The sequence below is a fragment of the Neopsephotus bourkii genome, unplaced genomic scaffold, assembly GCF_033783945.1.
Source record: "Neopsephotus bourkii isolate Nb327-2 ecotype Australia unplaced genomic scaffold, CSIRO-AGI_Nbou_v1 NB_1825, whole genome shotgun sequence".
In the NCBI taxonomy this organism is placed as follows: domain Eukaryota; kingdom Metazoa; phylum Chordata; class Aves; order Psittaciformes; family Psittacidae; genus Neopsephotus; species Neopsephotus bourkii.
In genome coordinates, this window is record NW_026902298.1 from 9,696,321 (window position 1) to 9,719,439 (window position 23,119).

Genomic DNA, 23,119 nt, shown 5'->3' on the forward strand with positions numbered 1-23,119 from the left:
TAAAATGAATCCCTACATAAAACAAGAAAGGATTAGATTCATTGATGTCCATCAAGACACACTGACAACATGAAGTTAGCTGTCAGTCTGTTCTTGAAAGCAATATAATAATCTTGCAAGGAAGGCAAAGGGTAACTGAAAGAAAAGAATGAAGGAGAGATAATTATAGCATACAAGATATTCTGTTTATGCAGAAGGTTATCTGGTGTCATTAGATAATGCTTCATAAATACAGTCCAAAAGCAAAATAGGAGTATTTGCATCATGGATATATTGTGACACAACCTGCAACGCAGGGTTTGAATGAAGGAAGTTAAATGCATCTTCCCCATTTGCTTGAAATCTAACATGTCTTCAATGGTGAAGTGGCTTACTGACTCAATGGTCAAAAGCCAACTAACTCTTGGACAGACCTGTTTTGTACTCCTACAGAAAGAAAGATTAAGCATTGAAGGCAAATTCTGGCAAAGGAAGCAGTGTTTGCAGACTCTAGTAGAAGTAACAACAACATTTTTCATGTTATATGACAATAAAACTTTTCTTCCACAAGCTGTTCTTTATTGCCTATAGATGCTTTCCTTTCTTCTCCCCATATGGACCTTTCCAATACATAGTTACTGATAAGAAACAGCAATAGTGAAAGCATCTGCAGGAAATGGAAAAGCACATACCATGTTTAGGTGCAGTCAACAATAAAATTAGTTGTGGATTGTGGCATATAAAATGCAGGCTTAGCCTTTTTTCCTCAAATGTAAAGGCTACAGGCACTTGAAAAGAAGACCCAGACAGAAAGGTGTCTGGAATACAAGCTGTAAGGCAATTACATGAATGAAATTCTGTATTACACTAGTAGCTATAGAAGGACATCAGTCAAATCATAGGTGGACAAGTATGCTGAAGAAGTACTTCTAATCAACTTGTATTATGCACAGTTAAAAAATAATAGCTTCACGTAGAAAGCACACCTTCTCCCCATAAAATGCTAGAGGCTCTTGAGTAACCATCATAAAACAGTTTGTCCTGAACACAAAGCACTATATATATATATTAAATATCACAGAGAGTTAAAAAGAAAACTAAATACCCACCCGATCACTGGATGTTTGAAACCAAGTTTCCTTGTGGCTTCCTCTATTTCTTTTTCTAACCAAGGCTGTGGACGTATCAAGTATTTCACAAACTGCGAGACCCACCACACAGCAGGATCCCCATGTACACGAATTAGCCTATCAGCCAGGTCTTCAGGGACAGCCAACGGTAAATAAGGTGGCCGTGGGTGTAAGCTGTCAACAATGGGAAGTTCCACCACCTGAACATCCTTATCATTAGCCTCACCTGTTTTAAAATACACACTAGGATGAGTCAAGGAGTTTATTAATAAGCTTTACCATTGGCAAGCAACATCCCAAACATATCAGCTAAACTATCTTCAAAAGAAGTACCTAACCCTTGCTCTACTTTTTCAAAACAGCATTAAAAAAATTAACTAGGCTTACATACAAACTGTATCTAACAATCCACTCCAGTAAAACAAAGCTGAAGATCCTTAATTTTTTACCAGCTTGTTATTAATAAAATATAAGAAGTGTTCCTGTTTATGTATTCATACTTTTTCATATACAACTACATTATTACTTTGTGCTAAGGCTCACTTGAAAAGACTTGTTATCTAAAATGCTTATAATTCAGTTACTTGTTTAAAAAATAAAGAAATATTTCAAGGCACAAGAAATTGTTAAAAAATAACTATACAGTCCTGCTTCAATTTTGAATACATTCTACTGCAGTAAATCTCAGCATAGACATCATTTGGACCACTGAATTAGCTTCTCTAGTGACAGAAGAGGAGAAAGGACAGAAAGAGACAATTCCTGTCTTGAAAAGGTGAAGATAAGCACCAAATTAAATAGATCAAGGAAAACAGCCAAGCACTAAACAAGCATGCGATTTACATATAGGTATGTTAAATACTAACTGAAGTGGAATATACAGATGTTTTAGATGGGACTTTCAAGGATCAGTAAACCACTAAACAGTCTTTATAAGAGTTCTTACAAATTACATGAACGTAAGTGTCTACATAGTTGATAATTCAAAGCTAGTTTCATATACTGTAATAAATTCTGATAGATTGACAACATAATACAAAGCACTGCAGTTTTGAAACATCAAACATTTCAGGTGAGACTTCTAGTGTGCTCATTTCTTCCAAAAGCGTATTTTCATTGTCTGCAGTGTTTATTGGCAAAGATAGCTAGTTGTCTGTTGAGTGCTCACCAGCCACGACAATAACCTGTTTTAAATATCTGCAAATGAAACTCATATAACTTTTGATTACCAGTTAAACCTAAAGAATGAAAAAATCAAACCAGAGCAAGAATAATGATTCTTATTTTAAGAACAGTTAAAAATCCCTAGGGTTAAAACACTTTTACATGCACTAAAAACAATTTCAATATAGTTATGGCAAAGTCCTAGAAATTTGACAAGCATATGCTGCAGTCATACATTGCCAGAATACTACATTAACACCAGTGAGCCTACTGAACTAGTCAAATTTCATCAGTAACTCTCTAAGAAATGGCTATTTAAATAAGGAATGTTTGCTGTGATCGGGAATATTTTCAATTAATTTTTAACAGATTTGGAATATCTGTCCCCACAGCTGTATCTATATGTTGATATGTCATCACTGCACTATATAACACTGCAGAGGGATCTTTTAGAATAATTTTCCATAGAATATGTACTGCAGGTATGGATGATACTTTTTCATTCAAGAAGCCAATTCATATTTTTACCATCTACTATAGTGCACCTACAGGAAAAGATTTAGTAAAAACTCATAAACCTAGTAAAAATACTGAGCATTTAAGTTTTCTTATAATAAGATGGATAATATTTTATCAGCATTTCTTAAGAAAGCTGCAATTAAGAAAAGAACCCTGAAACCAGAAAGTGCTAAACCTGGTGTAGGTGTCAAGTCAAGAAACATTCAGCTTGATATTGCATGAAAGAATGCTAGGAAGGAAAGAAAACCCAGCTGTTACAGCTGAAACCAGGACAAGGTTCCATCACCCTCAACTGAGAGTGGGGGAAGGAACAAGATGGTAAAAGAAGCAAGAGCAACCTTAGCCAAGAAAAGAAAAAAAAGACTCCAATCCTAAATTAGAGGAAGAAATTTGCTGCAGTTCTGAGAAGAAAAAGCAGAGATGCAAAGGTGCATATAAAAAGATGAATTTTTATCAAGTCTGGTATTACTGGCAATTTCTTAAACTTCATTCTATCACTGGAAAACTATGTTGTGTGAAAACAGCCGTTTGGAAAGTCTTGCCGTTGATGAAGCTGATTGAGGGACCTAACCCACTATTTGGCATTCTGGCCCTGAAAAGCACCCTATACATAGATCCATACTATCAATTTCCATAGTCTGTCTTAAGGCTTTGAAGAAAACAAGGTTGGACAGCAATAACTAGAAAAGCTCGTAGCATACAGCAAACTACACTGAAATACACCAAAATCACAAGAATACCAAAGACTATGGGGGAGGGAGAACAAACCAAATCAAAACAAATGTTTTAGCTTTCAGCTGTATGTGATATGTTGTTTGAATAGTAATGAAGCTGCAATACTTGCTGTGAATCAAAATCAGGAACAAACAAAATATACTTCATTGAGACAAAACAAGTAATTTGGTTGTGTAAAACTACCTACCAGGTCAAGTGTTAATGAGTGCACTTTGAGATAGGAAAAGCTACTTCCTGAGAAGGAACTCAAAACATCATATGGTTACTTCACAGAGCAGATTAAGAGCTTCTTACTTTGTAAATCTACACAGTGAGAGACCCAATATGGGGACTGTTACTGAAAGTATGGGTTACAAATAGTAAGTCATAAAATGAAATATTCACAAATACAGAGCAAAGAATGTGCTGTTAATACAACTAAAACATATGAAATGGTTACAGAAGCCCCTCATGCTTCAGAACCTTTGCCTGTTATTGTTGACAAAATAGTTCTGACACACAGAGTGTTGTGCTGAAAATATGCATATAATTACAAAAACCCAACCAAACAACTATCAATATGGTCATAGCTATTTTCAACAATATTCTATTTTGTTATCAGTTGATATAAAATTAGAAGATGGAAAAAGGTGTAAGCACTTAATGCAAACATACAAACTTCTGATAAAGCACAGCAATATGACACTACTGCTGAGAACATCTGTGCAAGCAATCGTGCAGATATGTGAACAATGCTAGGAAACGTTCTCACAACTTTCCAGCCTTTATTACCTTTATTATTGTCCTGAACAACAAAGAAAGAAAATGCTGTAAGTCTTCACTCACTTTAAAATGTATGAGCTAGCAGATGCAGTAAAAGGAAGACTTACAGCAACTGTTTGCTTTTGTACTGGACAAAACCAGTGAAGAGTGACTCTCTAGTAACCCGATGGAGTAAACAACCCGCTGCAACCGCCACATAGGCAAGTGACAGCTTTCTTACCCTACTGACCTTTTTTCCAGTTTTCGTTTTAACATTCCTACTAGGCAATGATCTTGTCCTATTTTCAACAGATACAGTTTAAAAAACTTTCATGGAAATCTTGGATAGCAGGGTTTTGGTTTAGTTACTCAGAAGTAAGTTGTAATTAAAATCAATGATACATTCGATACCCAAACCTCGGGGCAGATTGATAGGCAAAAACATTAAGTCATGTTCTTCACTGGTACGAATTGTAGCTGTTCAACTGAAGATAATGAAGTTGGGTTAAAAATACAGAATTATCTTTTTATCCAGACATTTCTTCAGTTTTAGCTATGTATTCTCTAAATTTTAAAATAGTTCAGCTCTTCCACTGCATTTTGTTAAATAATAGATAAGCCATAGAAGGTACTAATCCGTACTAATGCTTGTATCTCTTTCTCACACTGGTAGTTCAAAACACGGTATCACCATGTCAATGAGGTCCAATACCCTGCTTGCAGTAAGTCCAACTTTGACATTTGATCACAGAATTATTTAGGTTGGAAGATACCTCTAGAGCCATTTACCTACACTGCTATAGGTCGCTTACATTTCAGCAATACTTTAAACTACTTCTTCCAATGTGATTTACTTTGCCTCTACAGTTGCCAGCATTTGCCTCTATAATTCTATTTACAGCTTGTTTTAACTGGCATACTATTCCAGGTGCTATTTCTCAGTTTGGATTTACCTAAATAATTGTCCTCCAAAGTTCTGCAACTTTATCCATTTTCCCTTCACTGCATGTTTTTTTTTTAACAGTCAATGTACTGCAATATTGATAACACTCACTCCTTGATCACAACATACTCTGGAGGGAAAAATCACAGGCTGTAAACAAGTTTATTTTTACTTAGATGACCCATGCCAGTTGCACCACGTAGCTCTTACTCATCACCATTTTCTGACTATGTTCATCACTAACAGACCAGTAATACAGTTTCAATTTCCAAGTGTCCTAATGATTACTTTTTAAATACCGTGTTATAAAAGCTGTAATTTAGCCTCCCTGCAGTATCCCAATGTACTCGGAAGCTCACAGGACGTAGGTAATTTTTCATGATTTGGCATAATCTTACTGCCTATTTCTCAAATATTATCATTGTCCTCCTAATTCAAAGCCCATTTAGAAACTTTTTCTATTTATATCTTTCATATCGACTTCTTTGAAGCCTGAAAAACGCTTTTTGGCTTAAAATGATCTCTGGAATTTGTCATTTTGCCTTACCTTACTTCCTACCTTCTGAACATTGGATCAGATCTGCATTTGGATGGGTGTTTACTACTTTGCACAGCAAAATGTCAGCTTTGTTTCAAGTAACAGTCAATACTATTAGTTAATGTTAACTGAAGAGCCTGTTTAAGAACATAATTCATACTATAATTTCAAAATTCACCATCTAATTTCAAAGTATTATTTCAAGAAGTTGTCCTTCAAAGTATGCCAAGGAACATTAAGCTAAGGACATTCCTGTTGTGAAAATGAGAACTTCAATTTAATTTCTGTTTGTGTTGCTAGAAATATAACAATAAACTCAAATGAAAATGGAATAGCTTCACCACTTTTCTGTTTCTATAATATAGACTTCTTTAAGCTGGTATCAACTTGCATAGACTAATCACCACACTACTAAACTAAGCACTACAACCTGAAAGACTGTCAGCTCAGTTACTCAGCCAACTGAGTGAACAATTCTAAATTCAATCACACAAGCTATCTCAGAGTGCCAGGAACGCTGTTAGATTAGCACTGTATATGGTGAGAGGGGCTGTGCTGAATTCTCACAAGGCTCCTCATTGTGCTGCTGGCTACTGTTATGTATTGCAAAGACAACAGGCTCATAGTTTAAATTAAATTATATTTTAATGCTTTTCAAAGCAGACAAAAAGTGGAAACTATGCAAAGCTATGGTGTGTTATGCTATTCATGAATTGTCAACTAGTTCATAAGAAAGAAAAAGTATGCCTTTATCTGTTCTCTGCTGCAGACTGCATTTCCTTATTTCCTACTATATTTTGGAAAGTTCCAAACATTATTAAAGTATCCACGTAAGGACTTTACAAAATGGAATTAAAATGAGATAAAGAATCCTATTTTTCTTTTAAAGTAGTCAATGTAAAACAGAACTAGTAAATTTGGTGCAATTCAGTCTAAAAGAAACTGAAAATATAGGTAGTGTCCCATTTGTCATCCCAAGAGGCTGATTCTTGATGGCTTTGGTCAAATTCAGCCAACATTTATCTAATCTTCAGAACTTGTACCGAGTTAAGATAACAAAAGGAGCAAACAGAAAGGTACAGCATGATGACAAAATCTTGCTCTCACAAGAAACATGGCTAAAATAATTTTCTGCCAGAGATATTGTTTTATCAGCTTCCCCCTCCAAGAAATAAAACTTGACGATAGTCTTATTTCTGCTCCAGCAAAACTCCTAACTTTCAGAGCTCCTGAACTACCAACATGTCTTTCTAACACAAGATCCACTGATTTTCAATAGTATTTATTTTCCCATATCACTCTGGCTCTTTGAAAAGCCTACACATAATCAAAACCACAATGTAAAGATAAACAGTGCTTTATTGTCCCAATAAGTAATAAGATTACCATGAATGTTCTCCCTCTTGGACCTAATGAAAGCATGAACTGAGTTTATTGATTTCTGAATTTGAAATAGCTACATCTCTATCAGACTAAAACAGTAGCATCCACTGATGCATTTAGGGCCTTGAAACCTTTTTAAATAAGCTCAGATGAGCGGCATTATAAAGACCTACATTTCTGTTTCATTCTATTGGAAACCCATCACTTACTAGAAGCTTTTTAGGGCAATTGTCACCTCACTTTAAAAGAACATTAAAAAGTAATGATTTTTCCCATGCTCAATTGTTTAGATACCCAGCATGCCAGCTGGAAAGTTTACCAATGAAGTGTGATTGCACAAACTGACTCCATGTAAGTTAGTGAAGGCATTTTCAGCAGACTGTTAAACCAAGTAGAAATCAGGGAGGTTACTAGTAATTGATTTTTTGCTTTAATATTCAAACTGCTTTTGAACAATGCCCCATTTAATCTGAACAGTCTGTATGAAAGGGGTACATGTCTAAGAAGAGCTCCAGCTCCCTGGCTACCAGTTGCAAAGGCAATTATAAATGCAAAGGAGTTTTGCAATGATATACCAGTTTAGTCATTCATGAAAAGAGTAGCCAGAGTTGATGGTTTAGGGGTATCCTTATGTAAGGATAGCTGAAGTAACATAGGAAAATGTACAGAAAATAACTTTACAGCAATACTAAAGAAAATGTAGTTTTTTCTTATTATACTTGAAATAATTCTAACAAAGGTTAATCTGTATTTCGGTCTAATATTAAATACTGCACACCTGAAAATACTTCCAAATACTTGCTTTGAATATTAGGTTGTCTTTTCTAGAACAGAAGATAAACAGCTTGCTTTTATAATAAACCCTCTACAGCTGCAGGGACTTATCTGCAGGGACTGATCTCTGGCATGCATACGCTAGATGAACATATGTATGAACCCGTAACAAGCATGTATAAGCATGCAAAAAGCCAGGACCACTTAAATATGGTATTTTTGGACACCTAAAAGTTTCCAATGGGTCATGAGAATGGAGTTTAATTTTCAGAGCTGGCTGCCCAGGCATCTTGTAAAAGGGCTCCCAGGTTAGACAAGACATTTACTGTCTTTCTGATCTTTATAACTCAAGTTTATAACTCGAGCTCCCAATCTTGTCTTGTCCTAATTCGAATGCTTGGAATACTCTTCTTTCAATGAATTAGTAAAAACTCCTTCATATGCAAGTCCAGCTGGAACACAACCCTCAAGGTGCATGTAGACAAAGACATTTTAATTAGCCATGAATAAAACAGCAGAGATTAAACCTGCTATGCTGTTGGAAATACATAGCAGTGATGCACACCTCACCTTAACAGTGCATCAAAAAGAAACTAAGAGAAACAGGGACACATTCTACTTCATGTGGTCTATTAATATGAAAGGGGAAGAACAAGTGTAACCCTGCAGTAATGGAAAAGGAAATTTTTCTGATCTTCAGCCATACCATATATGCCCCTTTCCAAGTGGTATACCTGTCATCTGAAGACAGAATTTTGTATTTTCCAAAGCAAATAAGGGGAAAATTTAACAGAAGAATCAATAAAAACCAACTCATATATAAACATAACAGTTTTGTCCACAACTATCGTAGTAATAAAATATTATTAATTTGCACACTGTTAGAAACTTCAGACTACTGCTGTTTCTTACAGGAGTTATGGGCACTTGCAAACAAAATACCTGTGTTTTTGAGATTTGTCCCCAGATTTATGTAATGGCAGATAAAGGAAAACGGGTTCTAATGATTTCTGTACAAAACATGTTAGATGGTACTCATGGACATGTAATGTCAAAAATGTGATGCTATAGTAAAGGTTTTTTTTTTTTTCTTGGAATACTAAATATTTATTGTTTCATATTAAAGGTTAACAAAATACATGCATGTCCTCCGAAGTAGGTAGAAGACCAACGTAAGAAAATGCAGGTTTTCTAATTTCTTATCTCTTCACAACATTAGGAAGGAATCAGTGGTCTGAGGGCTTAAAGATTGAGAAATAGAAATATAAAATGGAAGAAATTATTTCTGCCCTAAAAGTCTTGGTATAGCTTTCAGTTATTTCATATGGAAATAGGCATACATTTGCCTACTTAGTTGATTCTTCACATCTAACAAAATATCTAGCAATAAAAGATCTTTTCAGTATGACATTCTAAGTTTACAAAATAGTAGCAGTGCTTCAACTTTCTCTAATCAAGAAATGTAGGGAAGTAAGTCCCTACTATTTTGAAAATAATTATTTCAGTGGACAGATTTATTAATGAATAAAAATCCCTTGTTCTAGGTTACCTTCATTCACTTGAACATACTTAAACAATTCTCACTGAACAATGCATATGCTATTCTGCTTATGGTCCTGGCCATGCATGGAACTATTATCAGCAGTCAACTGCATTTTATACAGACATCAAATATTACTCTAAATTAACAACAACATAAGGAGAATTCAGTCTGTAAAATGTTAAGATTTTTGAACATTATTGGATAGATATTGCAATTATATATACCAAACTTTAAAGAAATATATAGGTTCTTATCTCTACCTCTGGAAAATTTACTTAACAATGGATTCAATTAAAAGCAATTTATTCCATATTTATCTCCCATCCTATTAAAACATGCTTCCGACATTGAAAGCAACCTTTAAGAACAGCATTCCTTTATGAAGACCAGATTTAATGGAACTCCTTATACAATTAAATAAGAACCAATAGTATGCTTAGCCGATATGAATGGCTTAATCAGAATCAACATTCAATATTGGGGGCTTGATTATTTTGTGAAAGAGCAGACATGTATTTTATGAATAACTTATTATTATATGTACAAACAGTTTAGTTTGGCAGATTACTAATTGCAACTTTGTGTCACAAGTTGTAAAATGATATTGAAAGTATTGCTACAAAAGAGGAAAAAAACCCAACAAACACAAAAACCCAAACCTATTGAAAGACCAAAAGCAAACATTCTTCTATGTAAAAACAAAAAAAAATAAAGCTAGTTACAAGAAATTACTGCATCTCCAATTTCAGATCTGATTTCAGATCGTTAGATCTTTCACGCATAAGCAGAATGACAGTATACAGCTACCTGACTTCAATACTGATCACATTTAGCATTCTATGTGAAAAAGTTACCGCTACTTATATACTTCATATTTTTCTAAAAGAAATAATGTGAAAACAGCTGTGCAGAAAAGTGACCCACGTAGTTTTCTCCTTACACACTAAAAATGCAAAATATCGGCAAAACAACCACATCAACAATGGGGTTTTACCCTGAACTTGTGAGAGTGGGCAATAGAATTCAACTTGCTTTGTTCATGCAAACTTTTCTGCTTTTGGAAAGGCTGCCAAAATACAGGTCAAGAAGTCCATATCCTTATTTCAGAGATGTAACCAAACACCCAGTCAGACTGGTTTTGAACCACAAACATGGAAAGGAAAAACCTTATTCTCACTGTACATAAATTGACCTACCCAGTTCTTTTAGTATCACCATTTAAACAGGCACTCTCTAATACTGAAACTGAAATCCTGAAAAGCAGATGTTAATCATACTCTAAGTTTAAGCACAAGTTTTTAGGCCAACATGTTAATACTGTAATGACTGCTGGATGTGCTTCCACACAGTTCAGAGTTGTTCTTTCCCATTATTTGGTCTTTATCAACACAGACCTTTATCTGCATCTTATTTGCAGTCACTACTGCAAGAGCCTTCTGTAGCTCTTCATAAGGAATCTTCACCTTCACTAAACACATTCTATCTCTTTGCCAAATCATACGTGAATATGTTGAAGCCCAAAGTTTGCATCATTCTCTGCTGCTGACTTACTTTAATGAGTATTACTCATTAATTTCTACTCTTTCCCTCTGAAGTCTGTTTTAACCCAATTTTATATACATCAGGAGCTTCTATCTGATGGTAGTTTATATCAGGGGAAGCCTTCTGAAGTGCTGTCTTGAAAAGCAAAATATTAAATGAACTCAGTCTTCCCTACCCACGTATTTTTTGTCTCTCAAATAAATCCACAAAATGAATGAGATGTAATTTCCTTCTATAAAACTCTCGTTTGCTCTTCTCCACTGCAACATATTGTAATGGTTATCTCCTAAATTGATTCTTTATTATTATTTCTGTCAATTTGTCCAATACCGAGCCTGTGATTTGCTGGAACCCTTTCTGAAAATTGATATTCCTTCAGCCCCATTCCATTATTCTGTAGAACAGCAATTATAAACAAGTAACAAATATAAACAAAATGCTTTGTTGCCAAATGCTTTCAGTAACACTTGTTTGAGAAAGAGCATCCAAAGTGTCCCTTATGAAGAAAGATTCCAGCATGGGAGCCTCCCAAAGATGTTTTATAATGAACACAGATATGAAAGATTTTTATAGGTTGTACTACAGTCATGTCTTCTTTTAGCGCTCATTTCATGTCTTGATCATCTCTTGGCCCTCCAGATTTTCTGGCAGGCTTCCTTATTCTGATGTGCCTGAAAAAGGATTTATTATCAGTCTTTTTGCCTTTAGCAAGCTTTTCCTCAAAAATCTCTTTTCACCTTCCTTACGATTTAATTTGCTAGGAATTTTATTCTTTTTCTCATTTATACAAAATTTATTTGGGGTTTTGTGGGGTTTTGTGGTCTTATTATTTTGTTTGTTTGTTTTAAAGGCATTTTAACAGTAGCAAGCAACTTCATGAAGTTTGCCTTTAAAGAATATGGGGGGGGTATGAGTTTGTCTGTGTGTTATGTAATCTCCATGCTGTGTGCAAGCATTTAGTCCCTTTTTACAAGCAGCCTAAGTAGCTCACTTTTTAACACAAAAAATTGTAAGGGATTGTTTGAATTCCTTTCATTTATCAAAATATTTGTTATTTTAAGCAGACATGGCTATACCTTGCTGCATGACATCATCTCTTCTTACACAAATTCCTGTGAGTACTCAAGCATCCTGTAAGTTTCTGATATACTGATCTGGCTACACACACTTCCAATCAGGAATTTTGGCCTCCCATGCTATTTACAGACTTCTGTTTCTGGCATGTTCTTACACCCCTAGGAGAAAATGCTGCTCCACAACAAGAGCAGAACTTCAAGCTGAAGGCAGAAAAAATCTATACTATCAGTGAAAGATGCAGTTTTGTTTCCCTCCCATTTTTTCTCAGTTTCACCTCTCTGTCTGGAAGAGAGTTCTTTGTTTCTGAGGCCTGTGGAATGCACACACAGCATATAACCTTATAAATGATACACAGTGTCCTAAACTGAGAACTCCCTACCCTCATGCAAGCTAAATTTGATTTATTTAAATTCTTCTTACTATGATTTCTAAGATGAAAAGATAACTTTTCTATTTTCTCTTAGATAAATGGATGGACATTTTAGATTTTTTTCCTCTAAGTTCATTTATCTGGTTTCTCTGATTTAGTCTTCCCATCTAAATAAACTTCCACTGGAGCTAGAAAGTGTTGAAGACTGGTATACCAATTAAGCCAGCCAAATGTCCTAACACATTTCCCCTGGAACATGTCAGATGGAAAGTAACACAATCATAGGAGTGAGTTGCATCCAAGAAGTTAAAATTCAGTATCTTCACTTGCATAAGGAACTGCAATTTAACATGTTGAGATGGCATTCACAGATATGTAATGACAAGAAATATAAGACTATGTGAGAAAGATTCTTTGAACACTAAATCATTATTGTGAGACCTCACTTAGAGTATTGTGTAGTTTGGTGTCCTCAACATAAAAAGGACATGGAACTGTTGGAACAAAGCCACAAGGATGATCAGGGGACTGGAGCACCTCCCTTATGGAGATATAGGCTGAGAAAGTTGGGGCCATTCACCCTGGAGAAGAGAAGGCTGCGCAGAGACCTCATAGCAGCCTTCCAGTATCTGAAAGGGACCTGTAAGTATAGTGGAGAGGGACTCTTCATTAGGGACTATAGTGACAGGACAAGGGGTAACGGGTTAAGGCTTAAACAGGGGAAGTTTAGATTGGATATAAGGAAGAAGTTCTTTACTGTAAGGGTGGTGAGGCACTGGAATGGGTTGCCCAGGGAAGTTGTGACTGCTCCATCCCTGGCAGTGTTCAAGGCCAGGTTGGACAGAGCCTTGGGTGATATGGTTTAGTGGGAGGTACCCCAGCCCAAGGCAGGGGGGTTGGAACTGGATGATCTTAAGGTCCTTTCCAACCCTAAGTGTTCTATGATTCTATGATTATTGATTCAGACAATATTTTAATAAAGGTAAATCCTGCACTTATCTCTTACGTTTTGCATTGTTTGAAGAGGGTTTAAGCAATTTTCATAAAAGTTAATGGTGTAAACAATAATAGCAGTTAAAAAATTGCATTCTTCAGTAAAACGCATTTTCTAACTTGACTTCTTAAGCACTTACATTTTCGATCCATAGCTAACACCAAAATCTTGCAACAGCTATTACTATCCACAACTACAGCTGGAAATATTCATTACGTCTCAAGCTTATGCTAATAAATGGGTGTTACATAACTTTAAAATTCTTGTAATTCTGTTGAATTATTATTCAGCAATATGCTGCCAGACAGTGCTATTATGGAGTAAAGAATGTTTCCATTCTAATCTTATTTTCTCCTTTATCCTTCTAGTGTTTCATCCCAGAAATAGGGGAAAATGAGGGTGGTGTTTTAAGATGGGATAATCCTAATTGCGATGCTGGCCATTAAATTCGCTGGAAAGTGATCCTCAGTCTTAAGGTCACAGAAGTGCACAAAGTGTATTTTAACATAAAAATTAATGCTGAACAATGGCTAATTACTGCAACAATCTAGATGACTGAGCCTAAAAAAAGAAAGATAGCAGGAAATGAAGTGCTGCTACTGTAATGCAGGTTTCAACAACCAAATATACCATCTATAATAATAAAAAAGCTAACTTTTTATGTTTTCTTTATAAGGTATGTATTCTTGAAATTCATACTAGATTCATAACCAAAAAAAGGACAGGGATAAGACTTCTTTGCCACAACATTATCTTCCCAGCAGTGGTAAGAAATTCACACCACAGAAGCACCTTGCTGTATGTTTTTCAGTTTTCAGTCTCTTGTTCATTTTTGATATAGCGTGATGTTTTTAATGCATGGAAACATATACAAGGCTGACACTGCAAATAATATTATAACATACAAAGAATGAGTAACACCAAGTTAATTATGCACTGTTAAGGAGATAGCTAAAACCTGTATGTTGATACAGCATTTAATTTAATGTTATGGTATCATCTAGGCATTTTCTAACACTTCTTTTGCCTGTAGTCCCTTCAAACCAGAAGTCCTTCAAGATTTCTTTTTTCTTCTCAGATCTCTGAATGGAACAATGCTGTTCTTTTTCAAAAACCTACTTCTGTATTTTACTACTTGATCCTACTTCCCACCAGGTACAGAAATGACTTTCGCAAGTATCTTCATTTCTCTGCTATGTCTGCAATAAATGCCAGGCTATTAAGCAGCAGGATGGGATTGTAACTGAATATCTTTGCTGTATACTGTATTTAAAAATCAAGCCAAGAATTAAATGTCTTCATGCATGTTTCACTAGCTATAAAATTGCTCACCCTGCTAATATCTTCTGCTGTGTCTCTTATTGGTCCTAATTCTGCAAGATTTTACAACCTATAATACTATCTCCCTTGAAAATACTTGTCGCAACAAGGCTTTTAGGAGCTTCTCTAACAGACAATTACAGAAGACACCATTTTCCAATTTTCAGGCAGTAAGGCCATACTGGACAGTCTTGGGCTACATAGTCTAGTGTGAGGCATCCCTGCCCATGGCAGGGGATTGGAACTAGATGATCTTAAGGTCCTTTCCAACCCTAACTATTCTATGATTCTATGATCATAGAAATGTAGCTATAACAGTAACTAATAAATTATTAAGGTGAACTCTAAATATTTCTTTTCTGATTTTTGACAGACATTTTTATAACTATCAAAAAGCTATTGCAAGAATTGTAAAATAGTTAAAAAAAACACAACGTAGTTTGGGGCTACAATTTAATTTACTTTCGGACTAGAGGAAGTCTGGATGCCTCACTGCTACTCCAGTGGGTAGATTATCTATAGAAGTTTATCATTCTTAAAGAAGGACAAAGGGGGGAAAAAACCACAGGGATATATTTAACAGTTTTCTGCTTATTACACATAAATATTGGAACTGAGTTCAATTACATCACCAGGTATTTTCTAAACACAACTTTCTTTACAGTTTGGTATTTTTTTTTACATATATGAAAGGAACTTACCTTTGCAGAAACTATTTTCTATGTGAATAAAAGTTTATCAGTCCACAGAAGGGGAAAAAACCTACATTCTCTATCCACAGTTCAAAACAGGATCACAATGGGTGTTTTAACCTACATATAAAGCTACCCCAAAGGATGCTGTTCAGTTTCTCTGAGATCCAGAAAGCATCAACTTATATTTCATAAAGAATGCAAATTCCACAGAAAGCAACACTAAATTCTCACTTAAAATGATAAAAAAATGTTGTGTACCTACCACTTGATCTAAGAAGTGGTAAAGCTGGGAAAGACGTACAGTGCTGTACATCTGGGCTCCTGGTGATAACATTAGCATAAACATGGGACAATAAAAAAAAATTATAAATTAAAAGAAATCAATTTCTTTTACATATGTCTCATGGTGCATAACTCCTAACAGGAAAGGATGTAATTACTTTTGGAATATACTGAAACCTTTGCCCCATTACCCTCTGTGTGCTTTTGAATTCACCTCTATCCGTTTAATTTTTATTAGAGTATTTTGCAAGCAGAATATTTTTTACTCAAAGACTTCTAATCAGAAGTGGATTTCAAAATGTTCCAAAGCACCTTGACTTGAAAATTAATTTTTAGCCATTAGAAAAGATCTTTTTCAGAATTTATAACCATCTCTAACTCATGACAGATTTGCAATGACCTCAAAGTAGGCTCAATAACACAAATCAATCTCTCTCCCTCTTCATCCTATCTCTTTATGTAAAGTGAAAGATCAGCTGCTTAAATGAATTTGATTTCCATTTGTCTGTACGACTTAGCTTCTTTTATTCCACTAACGGTTTTGTGCATGAAGTTAAGCACTGATCTAATAGCTGAAAGCTAAAAAGGATTGCCATGTGCTCAAAGACAACATCTGGCTCTTTAGTTACACCTTGTGTTTCTTTCCATGGATTGACTCACCTCACTCAAAAAAGTAAAATATATGTAAAAAAAAAGTTTACTTATTTTTCCTTTTGTTTTTCTGCTGTTCCAATCTCTTGAGCAACAGTGGGTAAACGACTGTTTAACATAAATGGCTCTGCTTGTGCTCATACAAGGAATAGCCACTCCGCTGCTGATGGCTCTATTCACCCTTCCTATCCTAGCCTACTCACTGTATACCAAACTGCAGCTTCAACTGGGTTACTGAAACCACGATAACTTTCCATACCACATGTGAAAAATATTAAAAGGGAGATAAACCACAGTTTTCATGAACACGTGTAATCTTGATGAAGGAGAATCCATCATATTCCCTGAATAAACTGTTACAGTAGTCAGCCAATCTTTCTGTATAAAAACAGACCTTATCTCCAATCTTAACTGTTCAGCTACCTGCTTTTGTCTAAAAGTAGGACTTTTTGCCATATAGAAATGCCTATAAAATGTGCCAGAACTAGCTTTTTAAACTTGCTTCATTTCTAAATTGAATTATGCTCTTTAATTTGTTACTGTAAACTAGACTTTTCTGGCCTTGAATCAGTGTAGTCCTTTCTGAGAACCCTTTCATGCTTACCAATACCCATTCTGAAGGCCAGATAATGAAACTAAACAGTGTGCTGCTGCCTGGCCATTGCTCTGCAAGGTGAAATAAACTTTCTGATACTTTTAATAACCCACCACTTAGATACAAATAAGGATCACACTTTGCTCTCAAAACCAAGACTTATGCCATTAGAATTCTAATGTCTTTTTAAGAGCTATCAGTTATCATTTTCTAAATATTCTTTTCATGTCTTCATACAGAGCATCTTACAAAGCACCTTCACAGAAAAAGGTCTACACAGTATTAGTAGCTTGATTTCAAGATTAACAGAACTGAAACAAAGCGAAAACACAAGCCAAATTTTGTACTGTTCTCTCAAATCATTATTCCCCATTATGCTTCATAGTAACCGAAATTTGCTTGAATTAAAATTTAAATAATGAAAGTCAGCATATAAAAAAAAATAAATTAAAAATCAGAAGTAGAAATGAATCCATTTTTTCTGCAAGGTTTTATACAGAAGAGTGAGATACAAGACCAAAACATTCATACAATTACATGAAAGCTAAAGGGGGTTTTATGCTCATACTAAATATTCATGTGATTTACATAAAAGGAAAAACACTGTCAAGGAAGATCTAGTTCATGGAATGAAACTTATTTATTGCAGTTAATTCTGCAGAACTCTTTATGGCTTGAATGTGGAGTTTTGATTTAGTCCTGATTACTGTTGCCTGATTGGCTTTAATAAATTAAAAATTTAGATTGTGTACCCATAGTATTGTTTCTTTAATTATACATATAAACAGTTCATATTTTAAGATTATAGTTTAATGAACACTTAAAAGCTAGCGCTACCACCAAATGAAGAGCTCTGTCATTTTTAACCCTCTGGGCACCCCTGCCCTAAAAGCATTTATTCATGAAACCATGGCTAGAGGCAGCAAAGTTGCCTCTACATGGCTAGAGGCAGCAAAGCATGCAAAGCAACTGCAGGAAACTGTTTCAGGTTTCTTTTTTGACTTATCTTTCATCTTCCTGGTTTGCATGACTATGGGGAAGGTGCACACTTACATAAAACACATAGATGGCTTCTTTACCACCACATCCCTTCATTGCCCATCATGAAATACAGATATGACTTCTAACCATATATTAATCTGTCCTTTCTCCTGATCTGTTTTGTTTTTTCCATTTATTAACTGGTTCAGGTTTTTTTTATCTAGCTGTTTTATAGTCTTCCTTCAGTGTATTATTGGGGAATGCCACCAGGACATCATAAATCAGCAAGTGAATAAAGACACAAAGAGGCCTACACTGCTTTAGCATGTTGCAATGATAACAGAACATTACGACCTGGCAATTAAAAATATTCATGCTTGACATAGCTATTTAAAAGAAAATTAATTTAATGATAAATGTGTCTTCACAACTTCTCTGTATTTTGGTTATTACTAGAAAGCCATACATGCTTGTTATAATAATTCTTACCTAGATTATAAATGAATAATTTGGCCAAAGGTATCAAAGAAAAATTAACAAGTAAATGACAATGCAGGCATGATATAATTGTAAAATTGAAAGGAACATGCATACAACCATCTCTTACTACGATTTTTTGTCTCTAGAATGACAGTATGAAAGGGAGTGAAACAAAAGAAAATGAAAAATCATGCCACAGTGTAAAATAACTGCTTTATTTGAAAAACCCTGCAATAAAATTCTAAATCTTTTAATACATTTAAGCTAGAAAACCAGAACTTGACTAGTAGGAGTACCATGTAAAACACAAAGAACAACTGCCAGAGATGACAAGGGATGAGTTGACCTCTAATACTCCACGCAGATGGGAACATGCTTACTGATCTTTCACTACTAGATTAATATTAGCTTCCTTTGTGAGCTCACAGCCCAGAAAGCCAACTGTATCCTGGGTGGCATCAAAAGGAGTGTGACCAGCAGGTCGAAGAAGGTGATCCTGACCCTCTACTCTGCTCTCGTGAGACCTCACTTGGAGTATTGTGTGCAGTTCTGGTGTCCTCAACATAAAAAGGACATGGAACTGTTGGAACAAGTCCAGAGGAGGGCCACGAGGATGATCAGAGGACTGGAGCACCTCCTGTATGAAGATAGGCTGAGAAAGTTGGGGAGAAGCCTGGAGAAGAGAAGAGAAGGCTGCGTGGAGACCTCAGAGCAGCCTTCCAGTATCTGAAGGGGACCTATAGGGATGCTGGAGAGGGACTCTTCATTAGGGACTACAGTGACAGGACAAGGGGTAATGGGTTAAAACTTAAACAGGGGAAGTTTTTGGATATAAGGAGGAAATTCTTTCCTGTTAGGGTGGTGAGGCACTGGAATGGGTTGCCCAGGGAGGTTGTGAATGCTCCATCCCTCGCAGTGTTCAAGGCCAGGTTGGACGAGTCCTTGGGTGATATGGTTTAGTGCGAGGTGTCCCTGCCCATGGCAGGGGGGTTGGAACTTGATGATCTTAAAGTCCTTTCCAACCCTAACTATTCTATGATTCTAGGATTCCTTATTAAAATTCACCTACTTCTGAAATCCCCAAAACATGCTGATTTTTTCTGAAACAGACAAGCTTAGCTTTTATGACTAGTTAAGAGATGACTGGACCAATAATAGTTTAAATATACATATATTTTCAGCTCATATAAGCCCCTTAATCCTTTGTAGAAGACATAAATATCTAAATTGTTTTACAGAAGACAGACTTCCAACACCTCAAACTTTTACATTGCTAATACAACTAAAATAGAAGTGTCAAGCAGAGGCAGCTTATTAAGAAGAAAGTAAGCGTACAGATTCAAACGATTTTTTCCAGGTAACATGATTTACTAATTTACTATCTCTGCAGGTCTACAAATTAAGTAATTTTTTTTAAATTATATAATTTTCTGACTTTTGGGCCTATTTCTGTAATTTACACTGGTATCTTGTTATAAGTATTTGCTTGCATGAGTATTTTTGATACATAATTAAAACCAACTTTCATTAAACTGTGTAGTAGTAAGATTTTGTTTATGAGAAATGGAAAATTATAAATCTTAATGCAATTTTATGTTCATTTTAAAAATCTAGAAAATACCATGATAATTTCAGATGTTGCAGATAAAAACCAAAAGTGTGGGTTTGCAGACAAACTGTTCCTAGTTACAGTTAAGAATTTCAGACTTATTTCTGTCTGTAAAGGTACAGGGAATAAAAAAATATATGGAAATTTAGAAAGACATAAAAAACATATAGAAATCTTCAATGGGACAGAATGTCTTTCAAATTTACTGGCAATTAAGTATCCAGTAAAGATTCGCACTGAAGTCACAGTGAAGCTAGTAACAGAGATTGACTGTTAATTTCATTCTTCTTTAGTGATCATGGCGTTGCAGAAGATCAGAATTTAACACGGCTTATACTGAGTGGCTACCCTGTAGGCTAACCATAGAAAGACTGGTTTTTGCAGCTGAATATCTTCTATCTCTAGAACATCAAAACTCAAATTAGCGGCATTCATTAATTCAAAAACTTGATCACATCAAAATTTTTCATGCATTCAGCCTAATTCCTGAATTAGAAACCAATAAAAAAAAAACCCAACCCCTCCAAAACCCCACAACTGTAGGGAGCCAGAAGGAAATATTTGTACTTTCATCAGCAAGAGCCCATATTGCAGGAAATCATGATCTATTTTAACAGATTTTTAGGAAAATACAGTCTTTTTAAGCCATGTGTGCAGAACTGCTCCAGAACACTCTTGTAACAGCTTATTATGCTAAATGCAAGGCTCACAAAACTGCCTGCAACTAAATTCTGTGGTCACATAGAGCAGTCTGCCCAGAACCATGCCCAGATGGCCGTTTCAGTTGCTAACTTTGCCAAACATGAATGCAACTTCAGCTGAAGTTTTCAATGTCTGTTTTCAATTTCTACTTATCTTTAAAAAACATTCAACCATTTAAAAAAAAAATTTTAAAATTCTCATTCATAAAACTTGCTAGAATTTTCAAATGAAAGTTTTGTAGCATCTTAAAAGTTTTGAAGAACTGATGTTACTTCAATGTGCAAACACTGTTTCAATGCATATGCACACAAGAATGCTTGCACAGCAATCTGTAAATTGGATTTTGTAAATCTGAAAAAGCTAATTTGAGATCTCTAAGACTTTAAGAGTTAAATTATTTAAGATACCGGACACATTGGGTATGCAGAGTCCTATAGAAAATACATAAGATTCTGATAGGTTCTATCAACCACACAGAGAGATGCAAGATTCATCACCATGTATGAGGATTCATATGTGTAACCAGAACAGGACGAACTGACCCCTTGTAGGAATTTCTCTTTGCCACTGCTTACCCATTATTTGCCGGCTGCTTTTGTACTTCCACCCTGTAGTTCTGGACAATGCCAGCTCATTAGGATAAGACCAGGTTATTATTAGTCATAATCAACACTTTGCACAGTTGAACTCATTTACTGAGTTTGTCCGAATCACACAGTTTACAGGTCAGGAGGACATCTGCTTCAAACTTCTGCTCAAAATAGGGTCAGCCATAAGATCAGAACAGGGCTTCAGCCAGATACATCTTGAAAGCCCCAAAGATGGAGACTGCACACACACTCTAGGGAACTTGTTTGGCTATATTCATCATTAAAAGGTTTTGGTTTTAATCAGCAATGTTCTTAGTGTAATATCTAAACAATGACTTGGAAATGGTCTTTACATCCACAGAAGACAAAGTACTAGCTTACTGAAGTATAGATGTGTGCTTGCTTGGGAAAGGCAAGTGCTGATTCTGCATTTTATCCTAACCTACAGTTCCCTACAACACTTTACCCTGCCCTGCCTTCCTCTAAATTCAACAAGATTACTGTATCTGAACCTTCTAACAAGGCACAAAAGTTAATTGAAGGTATATTGTGAAGTGGAAAAAATACTTGTTAAACCTTTTTCGAAGAGACAGCAGTGCAAACTGAGATCTGCCTGGCACACATATACAGTATGTTGGCGCAAGGAAATTTCTGTCAAGTTTAACTCTTGTTATGACTGGACTACAACAGGCCCTGGACTGAACTGTCCGCTGCATAAGTAATTCTTCTTCCTTTACCTACCCTCCAGGGCACACTTCCCCACTAAACTGCTGATCAGCCAGATAACAAAGATCCTCAAGTACAACTGCATCCAACATGAGTAAGAAATGCTACTGATTCTCTGGGAAAAAAAGGAATGAAACAAATGAAACAAATAACACACTGCTGTCAAAAAAGCACCTCAACAAACACTATCATACAACACAACTCCCAAGAATTTGCAATAGGAAGTAAAATAGCTAAAAAGCAATCATTCCAGGTAGTACAATAGTTGAAGATACAAACACTTCTACTACATGTAACTAGAAATTCTTGAATGGTATGAGTTCTGCCTATTTGAGAGCTTAACTAATTTTGGCAGTATTCAAAGCCAGGTTGGACAGGGCCTTGAGCAACCTGCTCTAGTGAAAGGTATCCCTGCCAGTGGCAGGGGGTTGGAGCTGGATGATCTTAAGGTCCTTTCCAAGCCAAACCATTCTGTGATTCTATAATTTAAGAAACTGTGAGAGGCACAATGACTACAGAATGACAAGTGAAACCTGAAACACTTGTCAGAACAGGCAGTTTTTCCCTGTCTAGAAACAGGTATGGGACTGGCCAAAGACAGAAAACAGATGAAGGAATGAACATCTACATTTTCATTTCTCAGCATTGATGTTAGTTTCAAAGCCCAGTGACCAGCTGAGAGTTCTGCAGAAATGAAGGAAGGGCAATATTGCTGTGACTCTAGGGCAGTCTCTGATGACTTATAAGATCTGGCTGTTCTTCCATGCCTCAAACTTCACACATCATCCAAAAATCTGTGAATCAGAGGTCGCCAGCAGAAGAGGAAGAATGAAGATTGGCAGCGGGGAACCAGTTTCTGTCAACCCAGAACTGAAAAGCCCTGTTTACTATCCAAACTGACAAACTGTTTATTGCCTCAATGGCACTGGGGTAGTACTGGTCTGCAAAAGTCATGCTGTAGCTCCCATAGTTCTAATGAGAACACTATGCTAAAATAACAACTCAGTGCACTGTGTCTTACTGATGAGTGTAATCTACAAAATCACCTATTGAAAA

At 35.7% G+C, this 23,119-nt stretch overlaps 1 protein-coding gene across 2 annotated transcripts in view; it reads right to left on the reverse strand.

Annotated features, from left to right (window-relative positions):
- The window catches only part of FUT8 (fucosyltransferase 8), a 119,539-nt gene that overhangs the window by 13,365 nt on the left and 83,055 nt on the right, over window positions 1-23,119 (reverse strand). For both annotated transcript variants that reach the window (XM_061343785.1, XM_061343784.1), the window contains exon 8: window positions 1,089-1,335. In XM_061343785.1, the coding sequence (XP_061199769.1) occupies window positions 1,089-1,335 (247 nt within the window). The remainder of the gene's footprint in view (window positions 1-1,088; window positions 1,336-23,119) is intronic.